Source organism: Aspergillus vadensis (genome assembly GCF_003184925.1).
Source record: "Aspergillus vadensis CBS 113365 unplaced genomic scaffold BO88scaffold_6, whole genome shotgun sequence".
Classification (NCBI taxonomy): Eukaryota; Fungi; Ascomycota; class Eurotiomycetes; order Eurotiales; family Aspergillaceae; genus Aspergillus; species Aspergillus vadensis.
In genome coordinates, this window is record NW_020292044.1 from 1,200,955 (window position 1) to 1,228,362 (window position 27,408).

Here is a 27,408-nt window from a genome sequence, read left to right on the forward strand (position 1 = left end):
GCATCCAGACCTCGCGAGGGTCGAGGCATCTGGATTGGATTCTGTATGTTAGCGTGGGAGGCTGGGAAGGACGAGGCCGGACGACGGAGCTGAACATATCTTCTTGGAAGACTGTTGTCCGAGCGGCTGCATAATCGAGCTATTATTAGCACTTTGATACCCACTTGTCTTCATACTTGTAGAGCAATGATACTAGATCACTTGACTCGCTGTTGAGTACTATACCGGGATGTTGGGCGGTGAAGTAGGCGGTGAGACGGCGGAAATCGGTGGAAATCCATCCAAATCCGTTGAGACCGAAAGACGAGAGTTTGAGATTCATTGGATGCCGCGAAGATCTCCCTCTCTGTTCCCCTAAATTCAAGGTTTCTCTCAATCTTCTTCTCACTCTCCTTCTCTTCCTCCCCGACATCCCTCTTCCTAGTCCACCTCCGCTTCCTCCTCCCCTTCTTCCCGCCACCCCTACCGCCGGGTCATGCACCGTCTTTGCGGCCCTCTCGCCTGACCTCGTCATCCCCAAAGTCCGCATACCCCAGAGAACCCCAGGTTCGCTTTGCCCCGAGCCCACCCTTAGGCTTCTGGCTATAAAGCCCCCGTCTAACCCGTTCCTGATGCAGATCAGCCGGTTCTCTTACCCCCACTTGAAAACCCCCTCCCCACCACGACGACCATGTCCCTCTTCTCCTACGTCGCCTCGGGCATCAGCTCTTTCGTCGTCTTCACGCTCTCCCTCTTCGCCCTCGGCCAGAAAGTTCCCCGCGCCGCCTTCGTCGCCCGGTGTCTCGCCGCCTATGGCTCCCTCCTCCTCTGCGCCACCTACGGCGTCGTCGCCTCAATCGTACTCCGTATCGCCGGCTACGGCCGCATCTCGCAATATGCCACCGCGCGCAGTTTCAAGTGGGTCATGCGCTACACCACCGGCGTGACTTTCAACATCATCGAAGGCGCCGAGCACCTGAACACCCGACCCGCCGTGTTCATCGCAAACCACCAGTCCGAACTGGACGTGCTCATGCTCGGCTACATCTTCCCTCCGTACTGCAGTGTCACGGCCAAGAAGTCCCTCAAGTATATTCCCTTCCTCGGCTGGTTCATGTCCCTCTCTCGCACCGTCTTCATTGATCGTGCCAACCGCCAAACGGCCGTCAAGGCCTTTGATAGTGCTGCCGATGAGATGCGCACCCACCGCCAGAGTGTCTTCATCTTCGCCGAGGGCACGCGCAGCTACTCTGATACCCCGGAATTGTTGCCGTTCAAGAAGGGCGCGTTCCATCTTGCGCTGAAGGCGGGTGTGCCCATTGTGCCGGTGGTTACGGAGAATTACTCGCATGTGCTGTCTCCCCGGAAGATGAGGTTCGAGCCAGGCTCGATCAAGATCAAGGGTAATCTTCAATCCTCCTTCCACGTTGAAAGTGAGTTTATAGAATGCTTGCTAACTGCATATAGTCCTCCCCCCCATCAGCACGGAAGGTCTCACGACCGCCGACATCGACGCTTTGACCAAGTCCACGCGCGAGTCCATGCTCAAGACCCTGCTCGAGTTGGCCGACAAGGACAAGCAGGAGGTGGATTCGACGGTTGCCGCGAACGGCAAGTCCACTGCTGTGGAGCTGTAGGGAGAACAAAGAGATCAACCTTTTCAGGCTGACTATTGTTATTCCCGTCATCTATGATTACACGACACGAGTAATGCTTGAATTGGCGAGACAGAGAGGGAGTGTGTGTGTGGATACCCCGACTGGTTAGGGTAGCAACAAAAACTGCTGACGGGGCGGGAGAGCAGACTGGAGGGGCATAGATCCAGTAGAAAGGAAGCTGCAGCGGGGGGTAAAGTAAAGACCTCGTCTTGGAGTTTGCCTGGCCTTCCATTGCATGACGCGGCCCATGGGTTTCTTTCCTAGAGTGTATATAGAGCATATTCTTAATGCTTTTTAGACCGTCACCACAACACCCATAGATCGTAGATAAGATACCATCATACCAAACAAGCACACCTCCCCTCCGCACACTCCCTCACATCCCCCTCAACATCCAACCTCCTCAACCCCTCCCACACATCCCCATTCCCATCCCTCCCGGTACCATCATCCACCCTCCCAACCCTACCCCCCCTAGCAGCCGTCGCAACCAAATACCCCCCCTCAAACGCCTGCACCTCCACCCTCACCTCCTCCACCTCCCTCCCCTTCATCAACACCCTAACCCCGCGATACACCTCCCCATCCGTATCAGGAACCCTCACGTCCAAAAACTCCAACTCCCTCAACCACTCCGCCAACAACGCCTCCCCCGTCATTTTAATATACGCTTCCTTCAGCGCCCAATACGCAAAGAAAACCCGATAACTATAAACCACTCCTTCCGTCGACGACACCGAGTACCCGTGAACAGGATGCGTCAGGGACTTTATCAGCCCTAGTTCCCTCGCAGAGAATATCTCCGTGAAGATAGACACATACTCCAGGAATGCGGAGCGGGTAGGCGGGGACGGGTTCCGCGGGGAGCGTAAGTGTTCTGTTGTGCTGGTGATGTCGATTCCGACTTGGATTTCTTCCTTTGGGGAATTGGGTGGGATGGTGGTGCCGGCTAGGGCGACCATTGAGTCTTGGTGGCTGACGTTGAATTCGACTTTTGGGATTGAAGTGGTGACTGCTGCAGATGGGATGAAGCAGGGTCGGTGGTGCGGGGCTGGGGTCCGGCTGATGGTGATTTGAGACCAGGGGATGCGGCAGGTGCGGTGGATGAAGAGGTATTTCAGCAGGTTGGAGGCAAGGGACATGTGGCGGTCCTTGAGGTGGTAGTATTTCTGGATGGCTTGTTGTTCGGTGGGTTGGAGGGTCTCGAGGAGGGGGAGGGCCGGAGAGGTGCTGGTTAGGGGCCGGGTGTCGATGTACCACCGGACGAGGGTGGGATTGGGGTCGGATGGAGTGGTCATTTTGGGTGGGTTGGTGTGGTGGTGTTCAATGGAGTGAGATGTGAGATGTAAGATGTAGTGGTGTATCTAGCTGATGTGAGGAGATCGGGCGTCTATGCGGAGGTGAGATGAGGGGTTGGGTTGGTTTTCAACGAGGGTCATTGATGCATTCCGAGACTCAAATACACCAATTATAAGCCTCAGCGCCCTACACAATGGTCCACGACCAGTTTATTGTCACAGCAAAGTAATGAAGGCGATAAATCTAGAATGTCAACATCCCCAATGTCAGGCTGAACGCGGGGCAGCACGTGGTGATAAGCGGTCCGACATTGATCCGCTGACATAAGGCGGCGTTGCTCCCATCAAATAAAGTATAGAAAGAGAGTTTGGAGTCATAGTTCTATTGTTACCGCCACTGACTCAGATTCTATACTTCGCCATGGGCTGCATCACCGTCGGCGTGCTCGCCTTGCAAGGCGCCTTCTACGAACATATCCAGTTGCTGAAGAGTGCGGCTGCCGATTTGCCCGCCAAAGACCGCAGTTCCGCCTCGCAATGGGACTTTATCGAAGTGCGCACCCCGCAGGAACTCGAGCGATGCGATGCGCTGGTGCTGCCCGGAGGCGAAAGCACAACCATGGCCCTTGTTGCCGCTAGGTCTAACCTCTTGGAGCCTTTGCGAGACTTTGTCAAGTACGTTTAATCGGTGTTCTGCATAGTTGCTGTACGTTTTATGCTAATTGGCATCCAGGGTCCACCGGAGGCCTACTTGGGGTACCTGCGCCGGTCTGATTCTCCTCGCGGAGTCGGCCAACCGCACAAAGAAAGGTGGTCAGGATCTGATCGGTGGGTTGGACGTGCGTGTCAATCGCAACCATTTCGGCCGACAGACGGAGAGTTTCCAGGCCCCTCTCGACCTGCCCTTCCTGGGCGCTAATCAGCCCGCCTTCCCCGCCGTCTTTATCCGCGCCCCCGTCGTGGAGAAAATTCTCCCTCACCAAGAGGGCGAACAAGTGGCTGAGGCTCAGCGTGAAGAAACCGTCATTGCGCCGGCGCGCCAGGCGGAAGACGAGGTCGCTCGTCAGGCCATGGCAGATAGTGTGGAGGTTTTGGCAGCTCTGCCCGGACGGGCTGCCAGATTGGCCTGCCAGGGGACGCCCATCAACGCCGATGACGAGACGGGAGATATTATCGCTGTCCGCCAAGGGAACGTCTTTGGAACAAGCTTCCACCCGGAGCTGACTGACGACGCCCGCATCCACGCGTGGTGGTTGCGCCAGGTCGAGGAATCAGTGAAGAAAAGACATGCCGCGCATCACACATAAAGGGCAACATCATGGCTGATGATGCATAGCGTTGGGTATCGGATGTAAAATTTTCTTCTTTCTTGAATGCCTTTCTAGCAATGATAGAAATAGAGTGTACATATGAAAACGCCGTTTTTGCGCCAACCTGAACATGTCTGTCTTCCCCCTTTACTTACCCTTGCCGTACTCCTCTTCCTCCCGTCGTCGCTGGTCATCCGCATAGGCACGTCCATAGCCACCACGGCCTGGGTCGTATTCCTCGCGGTACTCGTCGCGGACCTGACCACCCGATTTACCACGTCTACCAACGTCAGCAGCCTGCACCTTTGATTATCCCGATCATATACATACCCGTATTGTCGACCCTCCTCGAAGCCAGGATCCAGATCCGTCCGAATAATTCTCTCATCCAGCTTTGTGCCACCAATGTATTTCAAACAGTCCAGCGCATCCTGGTGGGTGTAGTACTCGACGAAGCAAAATCCGCAGGGGGTCTTGTTGTACCGATCCAGACCCATGACTAGCCGCTTAATCTCGCCGCACCTGTACTCGGTCAGCTCGTTACTCGTAGGTAGCGCATTCGGTGGCTTCCGCTCACTTGGCAAATAGTTCGTGGATCTGCTCTTCGGTGGTGTAGAAAGAACTGTGCTGTTAGCATAGACTTAGAAGAGGCGATCATTCCACAACATACAGGTTACCGACGTAGAGAGTGGTGGCATCCTTTAGGTTGTCGACGGCATCTTCAGGCTTTTCGACCTCATCGTGACTGAACTTGCGACGCTTGTTCTGAAGAGAGTTCACCAATTAGTATTGTAGTGGTTCGGTAGCCTTGGAGACGAAGCTCACCTTGCCCAGGTAGTAGGCACTCGGCCGGTCGAGGCGTTCGACAGTGTTGTGAACGAGTGTGCTCATGATGCTCGGCGTTGGGCAAGCAAGAATTGAGAAAGGAATTGACAATGAACGCCGAGAAGCTATGTGAGCGGAGTTCACGAAACAGCGAGAGGAAGTGAGTCTGCAAAGAAGATCCGAACAGGTCGGGAAGCTGAAGCAACAACCAACGGGAGTCTTGCTTCTTGGCGCGCCGCCCTTCTTCAATCCAGCTTCAGCTTCCGCCCAAAATTTCCCCGACGGGAGCTGTTTATTGCCTTTCCTCTCCGTCGTACTTTCGGCTTCTTTCCTCCTCTCTCGCATTTGGCTTCAAGCGCAGGATGAGATTGTAAGGCTTGTCAATCTCAACTTGTTTGCCATAAAAGAATCCCCCTTCGACCATGCCGAAAGTCATCAGCTACACTCCGCCGTGGCTCTCGCGCCCGGCGCCGGGTGCCTCCATCTTTGCCAGCTCCGGCTCCAAATCACCAGAACCTACACCCGGAACGAAAGAGGTTGTCTATTCCGGACCTACGCGCATTCAGGCGAAGCGGGGGAATGAGCTGTTTACCGTCGTCGATAACCAGATTCGCTGGTCCAGCCTGACCAGACTGAAGGATGAATGGCAGCATAACTCCAGGTCGAATGACAAGCAGCAGTCTGAGGATCGCACTGTGCAGTACAGGGTAGGACAAGGATCAACAGTGATTTATTGTTGGTCTGAAGCTAAATAAATGCCGTATAGGTTCTGAATGTTCCTGTCTTCGAGAAAATCCGTCAATTAATCCCCTCGCCAAATGGCGCATTCCTAGCCATTGTTGCCGATCGCACCGTCTTCATCGCCGTGCTGCCTGATCCTTCCCATCTGTCTGGAACAGACAGCTCTCCCATCCGCGTGAAATCTTACCAGCTTGGTCCGACCACCCACGTCATTCCCGAATCGCCTGTGGTGTCAGCGCTATGGCATCCATTGGGCGTACACACCAACCTCGGGGGCTGTTTCGTGACTATCACGGCTGATGCTGCAGTCCGAGTGTGGGAATTGGATCGGAACAACCACTGGTCATTTGACCGTCCGACTCTGGCTGTCGACCTGAGGAAGCTGGTGGACGGAACCTCATCGGACCAGGACTTTGCGCCGTCGGGATTCGGGAAGAACAAGGGATTCTCGGCTGACTTTATCGACATGGAAGTTGCGTCTGCTTGCTTTGGTGGCAGCGGAAATGAACGCGAGGACGCATGGGCACCCATGACTCTGTGGGTTGCAATGAGACCAGGCGACCTCTACGCTCTGTGTCCGTTGTTGCCCTCCAAGTGGCGCGCGCCGTCAACTACCATCCCTTCGTTGACTGCGGCTATTGTTCCGAAACTGGCTTCTTTGGAGGAGGATCCTGCGGAGTATGAGGATGACCTGACTGCCTGCCGGCAGCAATACGACTGGCTGGCCGAAATTGATAACCAGGACCCTCTCCATACGGAGTTTGACTCGGAGACAGGCTCTGGTTCGGACGTCCTCACGCGCCCAGCCAATCCCAGCGCGATCCCCAGGTTACAGGGCCCATTCCGATTCGATACGGGAGATGAAATTGATGACCTGGACCTCTGCGATATCCTGGTCATCGGTGCCAAGGTCGATCTCGATGCACTCATGATGGGCGAGGAGGTGCGCGCTCTGGAAGAGAGCGGAGATGACCGTCTGTCTGCCACAGTCATCTGCCTTTCGACTGGAAGCGGTAGGATTCATGTCTGTCTCGAGCTCGATGGTGTTGAAGGACAGTGGCTCCCTAAGGCGAAGAAGAACGTCTTCAGCACGCCTGTCTCCGAGCCATCCGATCTCCTGCTCGTGGAATCCTTGGACACGATTAGAGAGGAGCGCGACTCGTCCAACAACTGGCCTACTTTCACAAAGGATGCCTACTCGCGGTACAGCTTCTTCGTGACGAACACCAACAACGTCACCTATATCTCTCTCACTTCCTGGGTTCAGCGACTCGAGGCTGAGCTGCAGTCAGAGGACACCGCCGGCAGCTCTTTCCGCCTGCAGGTCCTTTGCGAAGGCACTGCGTCCTTGAGAGAGCGGATTCTCGAGGTTGATGGAAATGCCGCAGGCGCCAAAGGCCTGACGGGCCACCTACCAGCCTCATTGGTGTACTACGATTACGACCTGGGCTACTTGCTACTCACATCTCACTCCTCCACTCCTCACGCTGCCATCTTGGACGCACCAGAGGTTCTTCCCTCCATTGCCGATCTCCACATCTTCGACCCGGAGGAACAAGTTCCGGGCTCGCCCATCCTGCCCCCTCGTCGGCCTCCATACCAAGTCCCCGCCATCTTCTACGCGGAAGCCCCTCTGGAGTTCTTCATCGACAAACACGTCCCGCATCGTCAACGCCAGGCCTTGAAGGAACAGGTTCGGCTGTCCCCTGCTACGCTGGACCTGGTAGCTGCTGCGCACCGCATCCTGTCCGCCCACACCAACGCCCTCGAGCGCGCCGCCTCTGACCTCTTCCGCCGCTGCGAGCGTTTGCAAGGCGAAATGCGTGATCAGCTGAAACAGCTCGCCGACGTCGCTGACCGAGTCAAGGGTGTGTCCAGCGAAATTGGCGAGGATGGCAAACGGATGGAGGGGTCCCGCAACGGAGAAGCACTCGACCAGCGACTGCAGGCAGCGAAGGACAAGCAGGCACAGCTGGTGCAACGCTACGAAGCGTTGCGCAACAAGGTCCTGAAATCCGGTGGCCGTCCACTCAGCGATAAGGAGAAGTCGTGGGTTACTGAAGTTGAGACGTTGTCGGAGTCAGTTGATCGGACAGAGGGCGAGGGTGACCTGACACAACGGCTCGCTGCTGTAAGTTCATTCCAGTATGTCTATCAAGCATGATACTAACAACTGTATAGGTGAAGGAGATTGCCGGCGATCTCCTCAGCGAGGCCAAGACTCTCGCAGTCAAGTCGCCCATCGCCGCTGACCCGGGCAGTCCAGCGTCGCCAGGTGGTGCTCAACCTCGCGTTTCGGTTTCAGCGCGACTACAAAAGCAAAAGGTTGCGGATGCTATGCTGATGGTGGAACGAGAGTACGTCTGCTTCATTCTTTATGTTTTTGGGGTCATATACTAACGAGATACTCTAGATCGGCCATCATCGACAACATCACATCGCGTCTCGAACGGCTCAACACAGCATTATAATGAATACTCCAGTAGTAGAAGCATGTATGAAATGGCTTGTTTTGTCTTGACTAGGAATACTACGAATGCAATCACGGTCAATCCTCACCCACATCCTGGACACACATCATATCGATGAGACCGTAGAAATAGAAGAAACCCTCTCATCCTCCACCCTCGCCCTCGCCATCGCCATATCCATCTCCATATCCTCCTCATCAGCCGTATCCCTCCTCTTAGGCCCCCGTACCCTCCCTCTCCCAAATTGTCTTTTCTCCCTCCCCATCACCCCAGTGCCATGACAAACGCGCGACGAAGCAATCGAATCACAAACTCTACTCAGGTCACACCGAAGCACCACCAGTTCTTCCTCTGAGGAGGAGGAGGAGGACTCTTCTATATATTCTTCCTCCTCATCCCCTTCTACTCCTTCTTCTCCCTCTGCATCTCCATGCCAACCCTCATCACTCCCGACACTGTCACTCCCACCATCACCACCACCATCCCCCGAATAATACCCACCATGCCCTCCCACCCCGACGTCCTGAACACCATCATCATGACCATGCTGTTCATCATCTACATCCAAACAATCAAACTCAACGTCCGAATCAAATCCCTCAAGACATGCCATCAGAGTGTATAGTCTGTTCATTCTCCGTTCGGAATATCTACTGCTGCTGCTGTCGCTGCAAGCTTCGCAGAGGAGATTATTCCGTCGACGCGTTCCCTCGACAATTATCATCTCGCGCCGGATACACCGGTTCCAGGGGATGAGACGGCAGGGAGTGAATGTTGTGGTGGTGAGGCAGCCGCAGAGGGGGTGTTTGGTTGTTAGGGTTAGGCACATTTTTTTTCTGGTTTGGGGGGTTAGTTTTGGTTGTCTGGGTGTGAGTTGCTAGTTTTGAGAGTGGTTAGTATGGGTAGGATCTGCAATGATGTGTGATTGTGGATGTTGGGTTGGGTTGGATGAGGTCGAGGGGTGGATATATATCTGGGTGTGGTGGGTGGATGTGTGTGTTGTCTGTTGGGTGAGATGGAAGGAATGTTGCATGACATTGATTTAGAGTATAGTGATAGAAAACAAAATCAAGGTGCCAGAGATATATAGATATTCTTATGAGAGTATTGTCGATGGATGGTACTTACCTCTTCTCAGGATAGGATAATCCTAGTAGGGTTTGATGCTCACGTGAAGAATCGACAGTAGTAGTGAATCGAATCACATGGATAAATCTGAGTGATCTGAGAAGGAGATGATCAGTGATTTAAGTATTGTATTCAAAGAAAGTTAAAGAGCGAAGGAAGTCTCGTCCCTCTCTAGTTATGAGGTATGGTATGAACGGCAGGTAATGTCGTTTGGCAGCGTCGGTATGGGAACTGTCAAATTATAACGGGCAAGTGTCTGGGTGTTTCCGACTAAAACCAGACAGCACTACAGTGAATGTATTGTCAAAGCGATTTATATTTTTGATCCCAAGCAATGTATGGATATGTCCACACTTGAATAAAGAAATAGCCGAAATATCCAACAAAAGCAATTTCCCAAGCTGTTTATGCATGTCCTCATTCCTACATCAGTCATGACACTCGTAGCCCCAAATATGAACAACCAAGAAATCCATAGCCTCATTTAACACCGTACTTCATGCAGCTTGTTCAAGATGGAAGAGCTAGTAGCTATGCGGACCTGTTGCGAAGGCTTTCCAAGTTCGTGCAATTGCCTCACCACCTTCGACTTTTTGCGTGATGGCCGTGGCCAGCTCATCCATAGCGACCTCGTATAGAGGAGAATAAGGGACGGACCGCGACAAAGGAACCAACTTTAGGATCTCCGTATGAAAGTCCCCCTGCTTCCAGGCATTGAACGCCGGAAGGACATCCGACGGTAAATGGGAATCGAAATTTTTGGTCGCCAGCTGGAGGTAGACAAAAAATCTGGCGTAGTAGACTCCACAACGAGAATTCCACACCAAATCATCATAAAATTCCTTGTAGGCTGTGTATATGCGCCGGTGCGAGCCCAACGTGATCGAACTTTCAGGGATTTTCTGGTCCGCCACCGCAATAGGCTGGTCTTTGACAGGCTTGTTGTCCTTGTCCCACCCAAGGAGGAGCTGGACAGATTGAATATACCGTTGAAGAATTGAAGAGTCTTCGTCAGGGTGCAGGTACTCGTACCTCCTTAGGTACCAGAAGTTACAGATCCGCATGATCATACTGGCTCGGTAGGCCTCGAAGCGAAATTGTGATAGGATGTAGATGAACCTCGCGGGAAAGAATCTAGAAAGGTGCGGAGGAAGGTAGATGCATTCAGCTCTTATGCCAGACTGAGTCAGGACGTTGTTGATATGTTCTTCTGAGACCGACAGCATGCCCTGCTCAGCCATGTAGGCGTCGACGGAATCAGGCAGCGGTGAGAAGGGGAATTTGGTAGACCCAGGCGCTGGCGAGGACATATTTGTTGAGTACTCTCTTTCTGGGATGGAATCTGAGGCGGCTGAGCGATGACAGATGGAAGGTCGTCAGATGGAGGCACGCAAGAGGACCGGACTGCACTTGTGCAGGGCGACGGAGAGAGCTGAAGCTCTCGCGGAAGCTCCCCCATCACCGCCTCCATCTGCCTAGTCCGGCAGGCTAGTCGGACAAGGATGGAAAATTCTAAATGTGAATGGAATGGACTTCCAGCTTTCCATTGCTTCATCTTTCCTTGATCCATATTTGCTAGCATCAGGTCGATAGTCGGGATAGTAAAGATAGAAGGAGAAGCAACGTAGCTGTAAATAATGATATCCCAAGTTAGTGTGATCGATGAGAAGCTTTGACAAATCTGATGGTTTGACAAATAGGAGTAATAGCTATCGGTGTCACCTCAGCAGACAAGTAGGACAGGATCCGGGGGTACATTAGCCCTGCACTCCGGTCTTGTGCTGACGACGTAGAGTAGATTGTCGACTTGATCTGATTGATTATTAGGGTTGTGCTTTCTGACGGATAAAGCTAGTTTAGAAAGATTCAGATGTAGAGTATAATCTAGTTGTATAGTCGTAGATAGATCACGGCCGGTACGCTATACAGTAGGACGAAGGTCAGCACGAAATCATTATGATACCACATTCAATAGCAGGGGGCAAGCACTGCAGGTTGAACAAACCGAGTCAAAGATCAAGTTCTTTGGGCCATTGTTATAAGGCGCCTCTCATATGCAAGTCACACTTTCATTGTTCCAATCCAAGTCAGTCGCAACAGTCTGCACCATACAGTCCTTTGCAGCGCTTGACATACGACTCAAAGATACGTTGCATAAATTGATCAAGACTACATATCTACGTTGAGTGACAAATTGCGAAGAGGAACTCATGTAAGAAGATATAGAGATCTCTTCCAAGTAAATACACGTAGTATATATGTCATTCATAGAATTTTACTGAACCCTGCAATATCCAATACGTTAGCAGGTGCTGATCAACAATGCAAATCTTTTAATCGCACTCAAATTACGTACCGTTCAATCAAATGGACGCCAGAGGCCGTCTCCACGATCCCACTGACCTGACCAGGCTGGAGTGCAAAGGCGGCGTCCTCAAACTCTTTCTGCATCTCATTCCGTCCAAAGAAGCCCCTAACATAGATTAGTTCAGTACCTGAAGTGGTATCATAAATACGTACAAATCTCCACGTTTCCTAGCACTGCTGCAGTCGGACTCCGATACAGCAATGTCACCCAGACTGGCTTCTCCCGCATTGATGCGCGCCTCGTGGCTCCGGAGGATCTCGATAGCCTCCTCCTTCGAACGGGTAATTTCAGCTTCCCTCCAGCTGCTGGGACGCCTACTGTCCCTGTGCTTAACGAGAAGATGGCTGCAGCGGATCTTGCCCTCATTGTGACCGTTTCCATCAGAGCGTCCTGCGGGTCCGCTGTGGTAGTTGGCCATATAGAACTTGAGCTTCTCCGTATCTGTGTCGGCCGGCGGCTCCCAGCGAGACTCTTTCGTCATAGGGTTGAAGTAGTAGGGAAGGTTCTTAGAGTTGGAGTGGCGAACCTCCCAACCTGCCGGAAGACCTGTCTCTACCTGTAGTGTTTACAGTCAGCACAGATACCAAATTTGGTAAACATGATCTTCTATGATAGGATTGAGTATCAGCATACCATGTTGTGGAAAAGGATGTGTGTATATCTAAAATCTGCGGAGGAGTCTATAGCTTCACAAAGGAAGACAAGGATCCAGAAATGACGCGGGGGGACTAGTGGAGTTATATAAAGTTGCAGGAGTCGGAGAGGCTTTGCTGGTACTTGCAGCTGCGGGACAAACTGCGGGGGAGGGATGGCTGCAAACACTGCAAACATTGACGGGGCGGTGAGCTGCAAGTCATGGAACTAGCCGGTGGTGCTTGGTTCAACGCTTCTTCCGACTTCCATTGACGATCCCCCCGGCCATCTCACGATTCCTATCAGCCACTCTTCGTGTCTTTCGTTTCTATCTGTTTCAAGCGAAAGCTTACAACCGGATACAACACACTCGCTACATATCGATACGCGTGAATTCTTTTCTTTCCGGCACACTCCATCAGTAATACAACCTCCGAAAATGTCTGCCAGCCCATCCCCCTCTGCCGGTGGCGATAGCAAGCCCACCGATCAAATTCACTTTAAATTCTGTCGCGAATGGTAAGATCTGATCTCTTCGTTCTTTTTGAACCTTTTGCTAACGTATACAGTTCCAACTTGCTCTACCCGAAGGAAGACCGCATCAACAACCGGTTGATGTTCACCTGCCGAACCTGCCATGTCGGCGAGCCCGCAACCTCCTACTGCGTCTACCAAAACAAGCTCAGCACTCAAGTCGGAGATACCGCTGGTGTGACCCAGGATGTGGGATCTGATCCTACGGTTTGTCTCCCGGGTTTCTGTGATCATTGTGGGGAGGAGATTACCTGCTTCGTCTGTGACACATCCTCCGAGGACTCCTGGTCCGAAGAGGATTATGATGGCTTTTCGTCGTCATGAGGTCCAGCATGCGCCGCGCTCGCGTCATGGATACATTCCAAGTTGTCTTGAAATTTCCGTGGCTAACCCACTCTTTCCTTAGCTTCCTCGTTCCAACAAGCTCTGCCCGAGCTGCGGCGAAGCCGATGCAGTCTTCTTCCAGTCGCAACAGCGTTCTGCTGAAACGGGAATGGTAAGCCTTCATGCCGGCTCACACCGCATCCATGAAGGTATCGGCTGACGCTTACTTTCCAGAAACTTTACTACGTCTGTTGCGCTTGCGGCAATGTTTTCGTCTAATTCTCGATTTGCCATACTACATGTCATGTACCTGATACCCGATCTTGGTTTTTGTTCCGTTAAGCAGCATTTTTGTGGAGTTCTGGCGATGTTTGGGCAAAGAAAAGGGGAGTTTGAAAAGAGAAAGAAATTTCTATTGCTACAAACGGGATAAATATAAGAACAATTCGCTTCCAAATAAAAGGTATATCCTACACATGCATCGGCGCCAACGACAGGATCTTCGACCACTGTCGTCCTCGTAGTTCCGTAGCCACGACACCTAGTATATGTCAGTAAAGCAATTTCTCTAATACCGTCTCGATCGGGTTCCGCCGTGGTCGGCTAGACTGACCGTTCATTCTTGTTCCGATGGGGTCTCCGGACTTGTTGACGAGAACACAGGCATTGTCATCGAACTTGACGATCGAACCATCCGGGCGCTGCATTTCCTTGGCCGCGCGGACGACGACGGCATGGCGAATGTCTCCTCGGCGAACCTTGTTTGCGATACCGACGTTGTTGCTGCTGTCGGGGCCGAAATTTCGTTGCTTCTGGACCACGACCACGATGCGGTCACCTGTTCATCCCGGAACCCCAGCATCAGCGTAAACCCTTTGATAGTGAATTGGAAACGGCGAAAGTATCGTACCAACAGTGGCGGGGCGCTTCTTTTTCAGGACATTCACGCACTCGACAACGGCGGCGCCGGAGTTGTCGATGCAGTTGAGCATTGTCTGGATCGGGGGTTGGTCAGTCCGCGAAAAAAATTCCTCTCCCCCATCACGAACACCAGTAGAGTCGCTCACACACCTTTAATTGAATCATCTTGACTGTGTACCCTGTCCGGAGGTGGAAAGAACGTCGGGGGAGTGAGGGGAGTATAGAGAGATGGGATGGTCGAAAGAAAAGCAGCGCCAGGCAGTTTGGCGGGCCGGCAGGTTTCGCCGACGACCGACCCCGGACGGGGACACTGCAGCAGCGACCAGCGCCAGCCTTCACATTAATTATTACTATCATGTCAATCTGCGAGTTTGTCCTTTCATGCGCGCTAACTTTCACTGCCTCTCCTTCGTTTCCTTTGTTCATCATGCCAGTCACTCCTCTTCGTATTCACGTCGTTCCCTAAAATTTTCCTTCTCAATCCCGCTTCTTTCCTTTCCCACCCCCCAAAACTGTTTGGCGCCCATATATATTTCTAGTAGTCTCGTCTTCTCTGCTTCCCGATCTTCCGCTGTTTCTTCCCCTTGACGCTTTGACGCCTCATTCCTACCATTAATTCCACCCACACTCTTATCATCCGCTCAAATCTTCTTGCATGGGATCGTCTGGATCGAACTTTTACGATGCCGGTCTCCAAGGCAAAATCCAGCCCCTCCGATGACCGTCGGGATCGGCTTACGCTCGCGAAACTGGCCAGCTACGACGACGTCGCAACAGATGCGCTGGTTGACCGTGTACGTTTATGACCCTCGATTGACCGTCATGTAGCTGGTCGCTGACTATACTATCCTCGCAGGCGTACTTTTGGACCAACACTCGCAAAAATCGCACCAAATACAACCCCGCCCGCGGCATTAGAGATGATGATGTGGCTAGCACTCTTCTTCACGATGTCATTGTCAACAAGGATGCTGCCAAAGCGGAAGAGAAGCTGTTGAGCATGCCAGGTCTCAAAAAGTACCTGGCTAAGCTGCCTACTGACCGGGAGAAAGAATGGTTTCGCCGCCATCTCCGCAAATACATCCAGATGTATCTCCCCGACTCCCCCTTTGAGGTGACTACGACCAATCGCTACACGGTGACCGAGCATGAGGCTGCCATCTGCGCCCGCAAATTCATTAAGCAGGGCCAGGAGATCAAGTACCTCAGCGGGACCCTCGTACCCATGACCAAGGAAGAGGAGCAGGATCTGGATCTGAAGAGAAAGGATTTTAGCATTGTCATGTCGAGTCGCAGAAAAACCCCCTCTTTCTTTCTGGGTCCCGCTCGGTTCGCTAATCACGATTGCAACGCCAACGGTCGACTGGTGACGCGCGGCATGGAAGGTATGCAAGTCGTCGCCATCCGCAACATTCATATCGGCGAGGAAATCACTGTGTCCTATGGAGAGGATTACTTTGGCATTGACAATTGCGAGTGTCTTTGTTTGACGTGCGAACGGGCCGTCCGCAATGGCTGGGCACCTCAGCTCGATTCCGACCAAGAGAGTCCCGCTTCCACGCCAGCTTACGAGGAGCCTGCGCCCTCTGAGGCTCTCCTTTCGCCCAAGAAACGCAAGCACGTCCCCGACACCGATTCAGAGAGCTCTCCCTTGTCGACTCCCCGCAAACGAACCAAGTTTACTCGCCAGAGCTCCAAGTTGAGATCCGAGGTCGTGTTTTCTGATCTCACACCCTCGATCGAGTCTTCCACGGTCCAGCCAGCGGACACCGGGCTTTCCCCCCAAGCTTTATCCGTGCCACACGCAGCCGCAGCCGAAACCGCCAATGACCACGTCATCGACAACAAGAGTGACATCCATGCCGAATCGACCGCGCAAAGCACCACCACTACCACCGCCGATCCTGATTCACCCGGTTCACTGGACGATTCGCACCGCTCGTCAACTTCAACAGCCGCGACGTCCGTTTGTGACAACCCGGTGCGAATCAAGGTCGAGGAAATTACCGAGACTACCGTGCAGGCACCAATTTTGACTGTCGAGGGACGCCTTGATCTCTCCACTGAGCCAGAACGACGTATGCTGGGTGTAGACAACGATGCATTGTCGGACTTGTCAGACTCATTGGAACTAGACGAGAAGCTTGGTACCGTGGTGAAAAAGTCCCGAAAATCCCGCAGCAAGGAAGTGGTTCCCTCAGTCGAGGTTGAGCCACCCCGTGCTCGGGTTCCTGGCGACTACACCAAAACCTCAAAACTTCTAGCACAGGCATACGACCGCTGGGTGGATTGCCGCACATGCAACGCATGGTTTGTTCAGCAAGATTCCTACCTGACGCGCCGTGAGTGTCCCCGGTGCGAACGGCACTCCAAGCTGTATGGATTTCAGTGGCCGAAAACCGACAGGGAGGGCCCTGGGGACGACGAGGAACGTGTGATGGACCACCGCACCGTGCACCGATTCTTGTACCCTGAGGAAGAAGCGCTCATCTCGCGCAAGGACCGCGGTGTCAGTTTTGGAATAACCCCGACGCCCGAGCTGTCCGAGCCTCACGCAGAGACCGAGGACAGTGAAGCCGGCGAGGACCGACGCAACACGCGCGCCAGCCGACGACGTACCCGGTCCCTTCGGATGACTATGTAATGATGGATACGGATCGATTTTGGGAGTACTAATCCTGGAGTTTGGTTTTTAATTGGAGTCCGGTGGAGTCCGGTTTGGAAGAATAGGCGTTATTATCACGATGGGCACGAGCGTTGCCATGAGCCCGGCGATTCTGAAAGGCTTTTTGAGACGTTTGAAAGATCTTGCTTCCCATTCATCTGGTCTGGCTTTGGCTTTTTCCAGTCTAATGATCCGCATTTGGTTACCCTGTATAGATTACTGCTCGTTTCCCGGCCCTTGGTACACTTCTGTACTTACACGACTTTATCCCCAACCCGGGGTCTTTGAATTAACTGGTTTTTACCCGTCGGCTGACGGACATTGCTTGAAGAATCTTTTCCTCCTCATCCTCCCCCCCGCAAATTGCTGGTGCCGCATCTCCGCATCTCCGTCATGCTGCATCGTGGAGGAGAATAATTGCACCAATGGTAGCCCTGTCGGCGCTTTGATCCCCTTGAATTTCTTGTCCTCATGATATGCTCGTGCAGGTATTCTAGGAACTCCGATATTGAATCTTAATGAACTTCGGTCTGCTTCATACCGACTTCACTCTACCATCACAACCATGATACCCTATAAAATGCTGCTGCTCTCGGCGCAGCTCTTCCCAGCTCAGTCCACCAGAGATACAACCACCACCTGCAGCCATGGCCTTTCCACGCCTCCTGCTAGCCCTGTGCTTCCTGCTAACACACTCCCTCACCAGCGCCTACGACGCCCCCCTCGTCACTCTAGATTATGGCACCTTCCAGGGCAGCTATGATGCCACCTACAACCTCTCCTACTTTCGCAAAATCCCCTTTGCAGCACCAGCCACAGGCGAGAACCGCTTTCGAGCGCCTCAGCCCCCGTTAAACATCACTACCAATGGCACCTACGACACCGACCAATCCTTCGACATGTGCCCTCAACGCACCGTCAACGGCTCCGAAGACTGCCTCTACCTAGGCCTCTACTCCCGACCCTGGGACACCACCTCCACCACAACCAACCGCCCCGTCCTCGTCGTCTTCTACGGCGGCGGCTTCATCGAAGGCGATGCCCTCTTCGGCATGCCCCCCAACGCCTACCCCGTCCTCAACGTCAGCACCCTAAACGACTACATCGTCGTCTACACCAACTACCGCGTCAACGCCTTCGGCTTCCTCCCCGGCCAAGCCATCAAAGACTCACCCACCTCCGACCTCAACCCAGGCCTCCTCGACCAACAATACGCCCTGAAATGGGTCAACTCCCACATCCACCACTTCGGCGGCAACCCCAACAACGTCTCCATCTGGGGCCAATCCGCCGGCGGAGGCTCCGTCGTCGCCCAAATCCTCGCCAACGGCCGCGGCTCAAACCCCAAACTCTTCTCCAAAGCCCTCGCCAGCTCTCCCTTCTGGCCAAAAACCTACGCCTACAACGCCCCAGAAGCAGAAGCCATCTACACCCAGCTGGTAAACCTAACGAACTGCACCACCGCCTCCGACACCCTCAAATGTCTCAAAGAAGTAGACGTCCAATCCATCCGCGACGCAAGCCTCATCATCGACGCAGACAACACCTACACCACCTCATCCTACACCTGGGCCCCCGTCATCGACGGATCCTTCCTCATCGAACCCCTCACCTCCGCTATCTCCTCCAATTCCCTAAAGACAGACCTCATCTGGGGCATGTACAACGCCCACGAAGGCGAGAACTTCATCCCCCCGGGACTAGAAGACACAGACACCACGAACGGATATAACTCCTCCCTCGCGTCCTTCCATACCTGGTTAACGGGTTTCCTTCCCGGTCTTGATACAAACGATATAAATCTCATCTCATCGAAATACTACCCTGTTTCAGGTACAGCAGAGACATTATCCTATAACACCACGTTCGTACGCGCAGGGCTGGTGTACAGGGACGTGGTCCTCGCGTGTCCTGCTTACTGGGTTGCTTCTGCGGCGAAGGAGAAGGGGTATGTCGGGGAGTATGTGATTCCGCCGGCCAGACATGGGAGTGATACGGAGTGGGTATGTTGTCCATTCCCTTTTGTCTTTCGTTCTGGTTTATGTAGTATATGCTGTCTATGGAGATGGTACTGATACTGATACTGTGACTAGTGGGACACCGTTTCGAGCGTACAACAAACCGACCCGTTAATCTACGACGGCTACGCGGGCGCATTCGCTAGCTTTTTCCAGACGGGGGACCCCAACGCACATAAATTGACGAATGCGTCGGAGCCCGGCGTGCCGGAGGTACAGGAGTCAGGGGAGGAGTTTGTGATTGCTACGGAGGGGTTTGAGAATGTGGGGTTGACGGAGTTGAAGGATCGGTGTGCGTTTTGGAAGTCGGTTGGGGGGAAGATTCCTATTTGATATTTTATTCATTTCAATTTACTACTGGGAGTAGGTAGTATAGTTTAGTAGTTGTCTATTCAGATGATGGATGGGTGTTGTTTATAGTGTACAGGTGTGGTGACGAAGAGGAATCTAAGTAGAGAGATGATGTGGTGGGGAAATATACAAATTATAATACATAAGGTACAGCCGTGTATATCCTGAGTGATGCTGCAAGTCAATGCATACATACAATGCATGTCGTCTAAATATTATCTTTCCTGGTTGCCGTTTTCCGAACGCCGTCGTCAGAGGCTCCGTCAGTTGTAAGTTGACTGGGCCATAGTTGAATAATAGTACAGATTGTGCTTGTCGTTGGTGTCGTTGCTGCCCCTAAATCAAGGCCTGGCCACGGAACATGCCCTCGCGCACCTCCTTGACCACGTCCTTGCGGTCCTTCTTGCCGACCAAAACCACGGCACGACCACGCTTGCCCATGCGGCCGAGACGGCCGAGACGGTGGATGAAGTCGATCGTGTTGTGCGGGACGTGGTACAGAATAACCGTCTTCACGGCGATGGTGTCAATTCCGCGAGAGGCAATGTCTGTCGTCACGAGAACCTTAGTGTTCGGCAGACCGCGCTCCATGCCCGGCTTGTTCTGCTGTTCCAGGTAGACAAAGGGGATGGAGTTGTCCTGACGGCGCTTGTTCTTGGCTAGCATGATCTCCTCTGCGGTGGGAGGGATCGGGGACTCGGTGAACTCTTCCAGCAGTTCTTCCTGCTTACGGCTGCTGGAGTCGCGGGAGAAGGACTGGGCGTCGATACCCTTTGAGCGCAGGAACTCGGCTACCTCATCGGCTTCTTCGCGCTCGTTGACGAAAACCAGAATCTTCTTGACCTTGGGTCCGGCCTGGGCCAGGAAGGGGTGCGTCGGTTCGGTGTCGCCTGCCTTTCCGATGGACCAGATCACGTCGGCGCAGGCCAGGTTGCGGTTGCCACGGTAAGGGTCCCGTTGGATGTCCACCACTCCCAGCTGGACACGACGGGGGATGGCGTGCAGGTTTGGTGTCGTCAGTCGGCGAATGTCGGGGTAGCGCTTACGGAGGATATTGTCGAGACTGCGGGGAATGGTTGCGGAGCAGAGGACGAGCTTGTGAAGCGAAGAGGCCGACTTTTCGATGATCTCGGTCGTTGTGGGCAAGAAGGAACGGTCCATGAGCGAGTCGGCCTCATCCAGCACCAGGTGGCTAACGCGACTCAGCACATATGGATCCGTCTTGGCGATCGAGGCAAGCAGGTGGGGAGTGGCGACGAGGACGTCGATTCCGCTCGGGTTGAAGAGGATGCTCTTGATACGACGTGGGGTCAGGTTGGACGAGATCATTCCCGACCGGTATTTGACCGTGTGCGAAAGAGCCTTGACTTTGGCGCCAACCTGGGCGACCAGCTCGGATGTCGGGACGAGGATAATGACCCGGGGTCTACCTGCGTCCGACAACGGAGGCTCTTCCGGGGCAATGTCGAAAGCCCGGTTCTTGAGCTTCTCCTCCCGTTCCTTGGCCTTTTGTTCCGCCTCCCGCTTTTCAAATTCCTTGTCCTCCGCTTCCATACGCTTCAGGGAGTCGATCATGGGAATGAGATAGGCGAGAGTCTTTCCAGACCCGGTCTCGGCAGCCAGAAGATATTGTTCATAATTCGGTTCATCGCTGAAAACATCTTTCGATGTTCTCTTCGGGATAGGGTCTTTCAGGAGTTGTGGGATAGCAAGGCGTTGAATGGGAGTTGGTACAATGTCCGCCAGTCCGGGGAGAGCCTGGGAAGAGATCGAGTGGCGCACGACCGGCAGCAGAGGAAATTGGTCGAAACTCGAGACTTCTGCGATCTTATTCTTGATAGCGGTTCGGCGACCGTATGGGATGGGCGCCAATGCCGTTTGCATCTTGAGCGCCTTGTAGAGAGGACTGTCCGGCTTCTGCTTATCATCTTCAGCATCCCCGGAGCGCTTGAGAGCTGCCCGAGACCTTGACCGTGGCGCATCCCGAAGGCGCGCTTCCGTTTGGTTCATGCCCGACCAGGGGCCGCCACGGTCTCTTCTCGAACGTCCCTCCTTCAGGGAAGACTTGTCGACATTGGAGGACAGAACCATGCGGGCGGCCTGGCGGCGCTGTCGGACGGTTGCCATGGAGCGGACGGCCTGCCATCCGGCGAGAGGAGAGGACATGGTCACCTGCGTCTGACAGAGCAGACAGACTTGAGGCCGAAGCGGCAGAGACAGTCTGCCCAGGCGATTCATGGTGAGGATGGGGGGTGGATGAGAGGGAGTGATGAACGCTCGTCAAGAATCTTCTACCACTAGTTTTATCTTTTGCCTCCCGGAGCTCCAATCCAAAAAGAATCAGCAGCCGGTCCCGTGCCAGTCCGTAAGGGGAAGGCGCTCGGGCCACAGGAACGATCCCCCGCTAATCCCAAACCAGACTGGTGGGATCGGGGAAACCGCCAGGCGACGAGGTGTCGAGGTGTCGAGGCTGGCCAGACAGGCGCTCAGGCCAAGTTCAGGCCAGGTTCAGGCAGTCTCAGGTGTGAAGTTGCCATGGAGACTCCCGACGCCAAAATGTCAACAGCGTCAAGCTGCGATTCCCAGCTTCAGCCGGTTTGCGAACGGCTTCGAACTACTTATTAGTCAACTTGTCAACACTGTCGGTTCGGGTGTTTCTGTTTATTCCTTCTCCCGTCACCTTCACTCTCACAACCCCCCGTCTTCTTGTTTTTACTTCATCCTCGTTGGTCCGGTGGTGGATGGTGTGTTGGTTGTCTTCTTGCCTTGCAATTGTCTATCCTGTCCAGCGTGCCGTCATTGTTGCACATCGCCCATTTTCACCATCTCGGTTGCCCTGTTCTGCCTACGATCAGCATCCCTTCGTTTGTCGGACCAATTTTTTTTCGCAGTAGTTTCTTATCAAAAGTAAAGAAAGACCTGACGAATCGGCTCTCTTTCGCATGATCGCCATTTTGTGACGCATCTCATTTACCCCATCTTGTTACGATTCCCATGAGCTGCTGCTTAACGTCGGAGTGAATTTTAATCCAAGCGACTCAATTATTGTCCGCGTTCTGTTCTTCATTTGCGCTGGTTCGTTTCGGACTATTTCAAACGACCTCGTTGCGATTGACTCATCCACTTTTTTTCGCCTCCATTCGTCTCAACCAGGTATGGGCGCGTTCCAGTCCGGCAAGGGATAGCTATGATTGCAGAGACCTTGCATTGCTGCGTTGTGACGAAAGAAGCCATTGCTGATTCAGCTGCCTGCAGCTGTGTTTTCTTCCAGGCGCGCTTGTCGACTGGCTATTTTTGCCTCTTTTGAATCACCAGTTGTTGTCGTGCATTTCCCACCAAGATGGGCAGCAGTACCACGCAAAGGCCGCTGTCCGAAGTAAGCCCGATGGCTCAACGACGAAACTCCCCAAGTTGGAATCAGAGTACCAAAGTAGGTCGCTCCACGTGCTATTGTTAATCCTCCGACATCTGGACCTGACCATGTCGCTCCAGATGAAGTCCCAAGAAGCATCATCGTATGAAGCACCCGCATCACCGCGTCTTTTCTGGCAGGGCCGTGAGTCGGGCTCTCCCTTTCCCAAGAGCTCAGAGAACCAGAGCCCTTATGACCCCGACGCCTCGTTCTCTCCATCCAAGCGTCCCTCCCTTGAGAATCTCAAGCGCGCCTCGAGGGTGAAGAACAGCAACATGTTCCGCGATTACAACCAGGAGTACGATCCGACCAATGTCTATGTTCCACAGAGGCCCTTGGCCACTAGTCGCTCTCCACAGAAGCAGGCCTCAAATGCGCCCCCCGCGCGACAGGCAGAGTCCCACGACAGTAACCCGAGCGGGCCCCGCCCCCCTTCTCCGAGCAAGGACCAAGTCCCCCCGGCGAAGTCTTCCCTGTCGCGAGCCAGCCGCTTCGGGTTCAGAGATGCATTTGACCCCGAAAGTGAGATTTGGTCTGACATTGATGGAAGTCGGCATGCCAAAAGCGTGACGTTCGACGCCGCTCAGCCCCAGGTGCACGAGTACGAGATGACTACGCCTGATCCGTCCTCTATCGCTTCTGGCTCCCGTGAAGGCAGCTATGATTCAGAAGAGGATGAAGGGGATATCAGTTTCGATCGCGAATCCTCCCTCGACCGTGATGACAGTTTCGATGCCTCCTTGGAAGACCTCGAAAAGACCCCGGTTGTCCTGCCCGAAGACTGGCGATACATGAGTCCCGCCAGCGCAAATGACGATCTGGTGAAAGATGAAGAAGATCCTTTTACAGAAGACGACGAAAACCACAGCCCCGACCCGCGGCCATCCACTCAGCAAGGTCCGCCTGTCCAACATGCTCGCGTCGAGTCACTGGACTCCAATGGCGAACGCCGTCCCTTGCCCCCGCTTCCTCCAACCAATCGCCCGTCTTTTGGCCAGCGCGGCTCGTCTCCACAAAAGCTGTCTGCAGCCTTTGAGCTGGCAAGTGGAGGTCAGCGAGTGTTGCCGTCTCCTCCGGGCCCTGCCACGTACAGCAAGTCGGATATTACTGAACGTGCTCGTGCATCCATGTCTTTGGAGGATAGGCTACGTCTCATGATGATTCAGGAAAACGAACGGAAGAGCAAAGACTCAGACCACGCGGATCAACAGACGCCCAAGCCAGACACAGAGACTGAACACGACCTAATCAGCGACTTCGAGGACGATGACAAGATTTCAAACCCAGAGGAGGCTGCCAAAGATCACGATGAAGAGGCTACGGAGGTATTCTCTCCTCCGCGCATCTCCCGGGATTCTATTCTCCGAGATATTCGTAAGAGTGAGAGCTATGTCGACGACTCTTTCGAGGAGGATTCGCAGATCGAATCAAGCCCTCACCACTATATGCATTACGACCCTGACGTCCCCATCCCATCCCTGGAGGACAATGATGACGAATACCACGATGACGACGATGATGACCAGAGCAGTGTGGTGATTAAGCCCGAAGAGCACGATGACGATCTTTATGACATTCCGGAGTATTATGAAACTGTTCAGTCTCAAGCTTCTTCCTCAAAAAGCCTCAAAGACCATTTGGCTTCCAACGAGGAGGGCGATCAGCCCAGCTTGCCTCAAGAGGACGAAGTTCAGGCGCCGCAGAGCGTGTCACAAGAGTCCGAAGACAGACAAACCACACCTGTTCCTGAAGTGCGAGAGGAGCCTGCTGCCGAGCAAGGGCAAACAGAACCAGAGCCAGAACCCCAACCCAAAGAATTGTCGGCTCCCAAGATGACAGCCATGAGGGAAGCCCTGCAGCGACCCTCGACACCGGATAATCAGGATCAAATCTCAGAACCTTCGACCCCTGAGTCCGTTATACGACACCCTATTGATGAAGAGTTCAGCGACGAGGAGGTATCTGCTGATGAGAGTGTGCCAGACCCAGTTGCCACCATCAAGGCCCCTGGAACTGGTCTAAAGACCCGTCCATCCCTCACCCCTGCGGACGTTGAGCAGATGGCTGCGACGCGCCGCAAGGTTAGCGGACAACCACCTCCGCCCATGCCCCAGCTTACCAAGCAGAACTCGAACGACTCGCAGGCCTCTGCACCGGAGGAGGAACACGAGGAGGAGACACAAACAGAGACCGCCAAGGAACCGAGTCGGAGACAACCCAGTCTCATGAAACTGGATATCCCATTCAGCATCCAGGAAGAGGAAAGCCTCGGATTCGGCTTGGATAAGGAGTTCGATCGAGTGATCGAGTCGCAAAAGGTGGAGTTTGAACAATCCCTGTCCCTACTCAGAAGCACCGCGTTTATCCCTCGTCGCCATGACGGCCCACACCAAGGATCAGAAGCCCATAGCTTGAAACTTAGACCATCAACTGACCACCGTGTCTTAAAACAGAGAGGTTACCTTATGCGACATAACACGAAGGTTATCATCGCCAGTAGCCGCAATGAGGATGAAGCGGCAGCTGGAGGTGATACTCCTGCAGCGGCCCGGGCCGCACCAACGGCGCGCAAGCCTAGTCAGCAAACGTGGACTACGGTGCCGTGGAACGGACAGACTCGCCGAGCCAGTATGAGGACTTCCAGCGGCATGGTCCGGAAGAAGCCCGTCAGCGGACCCGTCCCACCACTTCCAGGCCAACAGAGCAGCGTTCAGGAGCCCCCGGCGACCATCGAGGAGACCGAACCTGCGTTGAATGGTGCTCTGGAGGAGGGCGAAGAACGTGGTCGCCTCTTTGTCAAGGTAGTCGGAATGAAATATCTCGATCTGCCGCTGCCACGAGGTAAGTGCATGACTTTTGGTCAACTATATTTCGAAACGTCAGCTGACAGTCACCTCAGGTGAGAGATCGTACTTTGCCTTAACCCTGGACAATGGCCTTCATTGTGTTACCACTGCCTGGCTGGAACTGGGCAAGACCGCTCCCATCGGTCAGGAGTTTGAGCTCATCGTGCAGAATGATCTCGAATTCCAACTGACCCTCCAGATGAAGGTGGACGAGGAGAAGATGCGTGTTCCAGAGCCTGCTCCACCAGTTTCACCCACCAAGCAGAAAGCCTCCACCTTCAGTCGGGTCTTTGCTTCACCCCGAAAGCGCAAGGAGCTTGATATGAAGCAACAGCTGGCGTCGCAACAAAACAAGACTCGCGATGTCAACGCTCCCGTTTGGGACAGGCTGAGAACACTCATTGCTCGCGATGGAAGCTTCGCGCGTGCCTACGTGTCCCTCAGTGACCACGAAAAGCACGCCTTTGGTCGGCCTTACACAGTGGACGTGGCATGCTTCAACGAGTGGGCTGTTGAAGAGCAGCCCAGCAGTGTAAAGAGCAAGAAGAGTACCAACAGTACCACTTCCCAGAGGCGTCCTCCCTACAAGATTGGCAAGCTCGAGCTGCAGCTTCTATTTGTGCCGAAGCCCAAGGGCGCCAAGGACGACGACATGCCCAAGAGCATGAACGCATGCATCCGGGAGATGCGTGAAGCCGAAAGTGTATCCTCTCGCAGTTGGGAAGGGTTCCTTTCTCAGCAGGGTGGTGATTGTCCAGTAAGTACATGCAAGCCTGAACGTTTGTCGATCAACGCTAATTCATTTCATAGTTCTGGCGTCGTCGCTTCTTCAAGCTCCAAGGGTCCAAGCTGACTGCATACCACGAGACCACCCGCCAACCTCGCGCAACCATCAACCTTTCTAAAGCAGTTAAGCTTATTGATGACCGGTCTTCTTTGACTCAGAAGGAGACTACAACGCGAGGGGGTGGCCGTCGCAAGTCAGCCTTTGCCGAAGAAGAGGAGGGCTATATGTTTGTTGAAGAGGGATTCCGCATCCGCTTTGGCAACGGCGAAGTGATTGATTTCTACGCCGACAGCGCTGCCGACAAAGACGGATGGATGAAGGTGCTGGCGGACGCCGTCGGCAAGGGATCTTCTGGCAGCAGCCAAGTCAAGGCCTGGACGGAAATGGTTCTCAAGCGGGAGCGAAGCATGAAGGTGAAGCGGTCCAGCACCGCAGCTCCTCCGCCACCCGCCAAAGACAGTGCCATCCCTGTTCCAACGACCCCATCGGCGCGGGCGCCACCCGTGGGTCGTCCTGGCCACAAGCACACTCAGTCACAGCCAGAAGTTCGCGGTCTGGATGCTCGCCGGCAGAAGACGCGATCCCTGATGTTCTAGAGATGTTCTAGAGTTGCTTTTTGTGTTCCACTATGTTCTCCATTTTACCCCTTCTTGTGACTTGCTTTATTTTAGTACCTCCCTTTTTTGTGAGTTGTCTTCTTTTTTCTATGTTTGATCTTTGCTTCTTGTACGGTGTTGGAGTCTAGCCTGCCTGCTGCATCTTCCTTTTGTTCTACCATTTGATTTGAGACTTTCAGCATCCAGCACTGCTCGTTATGCAAGCGTTGTCATTTCTTTTTGTTTGTGAGATTCCGACTTCTTCTTGTCCTTGATTCCTGCACCGCCCTTTAATGATACATAGCGCCTTTCCTTCATGAGTCCATAATTGAGTTCTCGTTTCTCTGTGTATCAAAAGATCTCGGTCCTATTTCATCTGTTGGTTCTACTTAGAAATTGTAACATTTGACATCAAGCTTGCTCTAGTAGTCTGTAGTAACTAAGCTACTAATCATGGCTTATATAAGTTAACCCATATCAGCGCATTTAGCTGGACTCGTATTTCGTTCTCCTATTAACCCTCTACAAATTGAACGTAGGCCG

The 27,408-nt window shown here is 53.5% G+C and overlaps 14 protein-coding genes across 14 annotated transcripts; 7 read left to right on the forward strand and 7 right to left on the reverse strand.

Annotated features, from left to right (window-relative positions):
* The first annotated feature begins 318 nt into the window (after positions 1-318).
* On the forward strand, positions 319-1,949 carry BO88DRAFT_385035 (1-acylglycerol-3-phosphate O-acyltransferase SLC1). Its single transcript, XM_025704725.1, has 3 exons — positions 319-546; positions 618-1,382; positions 1,447-1,949. Exons 2-3 carry the CDS (start codon positions 671-673, stop codon positions 1,614-1,616), a joined length of 882 nt encoding a protein of 293 aa, XP_025565103.1. The 5' UTR covers positions 319-546; positions 618-670; the 3' UTR covers positions 1,617-1,949.
* A 26-nt stretch (positions 1,950-1,975) lies between these two features.
* On the reverse strand, positions 1,976-3,155 carry BO88DRAFT_486613 (4'-phosphopantetheinyl transferase family protein; the record flags this gene model as incomplete). Its single annotated transcript, XM_025712469.1, has 1 exon — positions 1,976-3,155. The coding sequence occupies exon 1, from the start codon at positions 2,933-2,935 to the stop codon at positions 1,976-1,978; it is 960 nt and encodes a 319-aa protein (XP_025565104.1). The 5' UTR covers positions 2,936-3,155.
* A 175-nt stretch (positions 3,156-3,330) lies between these two features.
* BO88DRAFT_362125 (pyridoxal 5'-phosphate synthase glutaminase subunit PdxT) lies at positions 3,331-4,381 on the forward strand. The gene is made up of 2 exons (XM_025703903.1): positions 3,331-3,610; positions 3,669-4,381. Exons 1-2 carry the CDS (start codon positions 3,357-3,359, stop codon positions 4,240-4,242), a joined length of 828 nt encoding a protein of 275 aa, XP_025565105.1. The 5' UTR covers positions 3,331-3,356; the 3' UTR covers positions 4,243-4,381.
* Positions 4,280-5,293, reverse strand: BO88DRAFT_442604 (nuclear cap-binding protein subunit CBC2). The gene is made up of 5 exons (XM_025709965.1): positions 5,071-5,293; positions 4,916-5,010; positions 4,823-4,867; positions 4,576-4,767; positions 4,280-4,525 (listed from the first exon to the last, which is right to left on the reverse strand). Exons 1-5 carry the CDS (start codon positions 5,134-5,136, stop codon positions 4,393-4,395), a joined length of 531 nt encoding a protein of 176 aa, XP_025565106.1. The 5' UTR covers positions 5,137-5,293; the 3' UTR covers positions 4,280-4,392.
* Positions 5,294-5,360: 67 nt separating this feature from the next.
* On the forward strand, positions 5,361-8,361 carry BO88DRAFT_403465 (uncharacterized protein). Its single transcript, XM_025706372.1, has 4 exons — positions 5,361-5,777; positions 5,837-7,942; positions 7,993-8,168; positions 8,225-8,361. Exons 1-4 carry the CDS (start codon positions 5,493-5,495, stop codon positions 8,280-8,282), a joined length of 2,625 nt encoding a protein of 874 aa, XP_025565107.1. The 5' UTR covers positions 5,361-5,492; the 3' UTR covers positions 8,283-8,361.
* A 27-nt stretch (positions 8,362-8,388) lies between these two features.
* BO88DRAFT_479514 (uncharacterized protein) lies at positions 8,389-9,111 on the reverse strand (the record flags this gene model as incomplete). Its single annotated transcript, XM_025712083.1, has 1 exon — positions 8,389-9,111. The coding sequence occupies one exon, from the start codon at positions 9,109-9,111 to the stop codon at positions 8,389-8,391; it is 723 nt and encodes a 240-aa protein (XP_025565108.1).
* A 694-nt stretch (positions 9,112-9,805) lies between these two features.
* BO88DRAFT_434065 (uncharacterized protein) lies at positions 9,806-10,720 on the reverse strand (the record flags this gene model as incomplete). Its single annotated transcript, XM_025709460.1, has 1 exon — positions 9,806-10,720. The coding sequence occupies one exon, from the start codon at positions 10,718-10,720 to the stop codon at positions 9,935-9,937; it is 786 nt and encodes a 261-aa protein (XP_025565109.1). The 3' UTR covers positions 9,806-9,934.
* An 828-nt stretch (positions 10,721-11,548) lies between these two features.
* Positions 11,549-12,521, reverse strand: pin1 (peptidylprolyl isomerase ESS1). The gene is made up of 4 exons (XM_025703904.1): positions 12,412-12,521; positions 11,931-12,334; positions 11,767-11,883; positions 11,549-11,695 (listed from the first exon to the last, which is right to left on the reverse strand). Exons 1-4 carry the CDS (start codon positions 12,412-12,414, stop codon positions 11,686-11,688), a joined length of 534 nt encoding a protein of 177 aa, XP_025565110.1. The 5' UTR covers positions 12,415-12,521; the 3' UTR covers positions 11,549-11,685.
* A 329-nt stretch (positions 12,522-12,850) lies between these two features.
* On the forward strand, positions 12,851-13,745 carry BO88DRAFT_385051 (DNA-directed RNA polymerase II core subunit RPB9; the record flags this gene model as incomplete). Its single annotated transcript, XM_025704726.1, has 2 exons — positions 12,851-12,930; positions 12,981-13,745. The coding sequence occupies 2 exons, from the start codon at positions 12,851-12,853 to the stop codon at positions 13,267-13,269; spliced, it is 369 nt and encodes a 122-aa protein (XP_025565111.1). The 3' UTR covers positions 13,270-13,745.
* On the reverse strand, positions 13,740-14,355 carry BO88DRAFT_424046 (mitochondrial 54S ribosomal protein uL14m; the record flags this gene model as incomplete). Its single annotated transcript, XM_025708706.1, has 4 exons — positions 13,740-13,810; positions 13,883-14,107; positions 14,180-14,264; positions 14,341-14,355. The coding sequence occupies 4 exons, from the start codon at positions 14,353-14,355 to the stop codon at positions 13,740-13,742; spliced, it is 396 nt and encodes a 131-aa protein (XP_025565112.1).
* A 251-nt stretch (positions 14,356-14,606) lies between these two features.
* Positions 14,607-16,834, forward strand: BO88DRAFT_385053 (SET domain-containing protein; the record flags this gene model as incomplete). The annotated part of the gene is made up of 2 exons (XM_025704727.1): positions 14,607-14,984; positions 15,047-16,834. Exons 1-2 carry the CDS (start codon positions 14,874-14,876, stop codon positions 16,832-16,834), a joined length of 1,899 nt encoding a protein of 632 aa, XP_025565113.1. The 5' UTR covers positions 14,607-14,873.
* A 436-nt stretch (positions 16,835-17,270) lies between these two features.
* On the forward strand, positions 17,271-19,383 carry BO88DRAFT_249051 (putative carboxylesterase). Its single transcript, XM_025702198.1, has 2 exons — positions 17,271-18,858; positions 18,949-19,383. Exons 1-2 carry the CDS (start codon positions 17,503-17,505, stop codon positions 19,204-19,206), a joined length of 1,614 nt encoding a protein of 537 aa, XP_025565114.1. The 5' UTR covers positions 17,271-17,502; the 3' UTR covers positions 19,207-19,383.
* Positions 19,147-21,462, reverse strand: mrh4 (ATP-dependent RNA helicase MRH4; the record flags this gene model as incomplete). The annotated part of the gene is made up of 1 exon (XM_025712470.1): positions 19,147-21,462. The coding sequence occupies one exon, from the start codon at positions 21,460-21,462 to the stop codon at positions 19,561-19,563; it is 1,902 nt and encodes a 633-aa protein (XP_025565115.1). The 3' UTR covers positions 19,147-19,560.
* A 1,102-nt stretch (positions 21,463-22,564) lies between these two features.
* Positions 22,565-27,247, forward strand: bud4 (putative GTP binding protein (Bud4); the record flags this gene model as incomplete). The annotated part of the gene is made up of 5 exons (XM_025704728.1): positions 22,565-22,654; positions 22,717-24,954; positions 25,090-25,477; positions 25,536-26,239; positions 26,293-27,247. 5 exons carry the CDS (start codon positions 22,565-22,567, stop codon positions 26,863-26,865), a joined length of 3,993 nt encoding a protein of 1,330 aa, XP_025565116.1. The 3' UTR covers positions 26,866-27,247.
* Between the last annotated feature and the right edge of the window lie 161 nt (positions 27,248-27,408).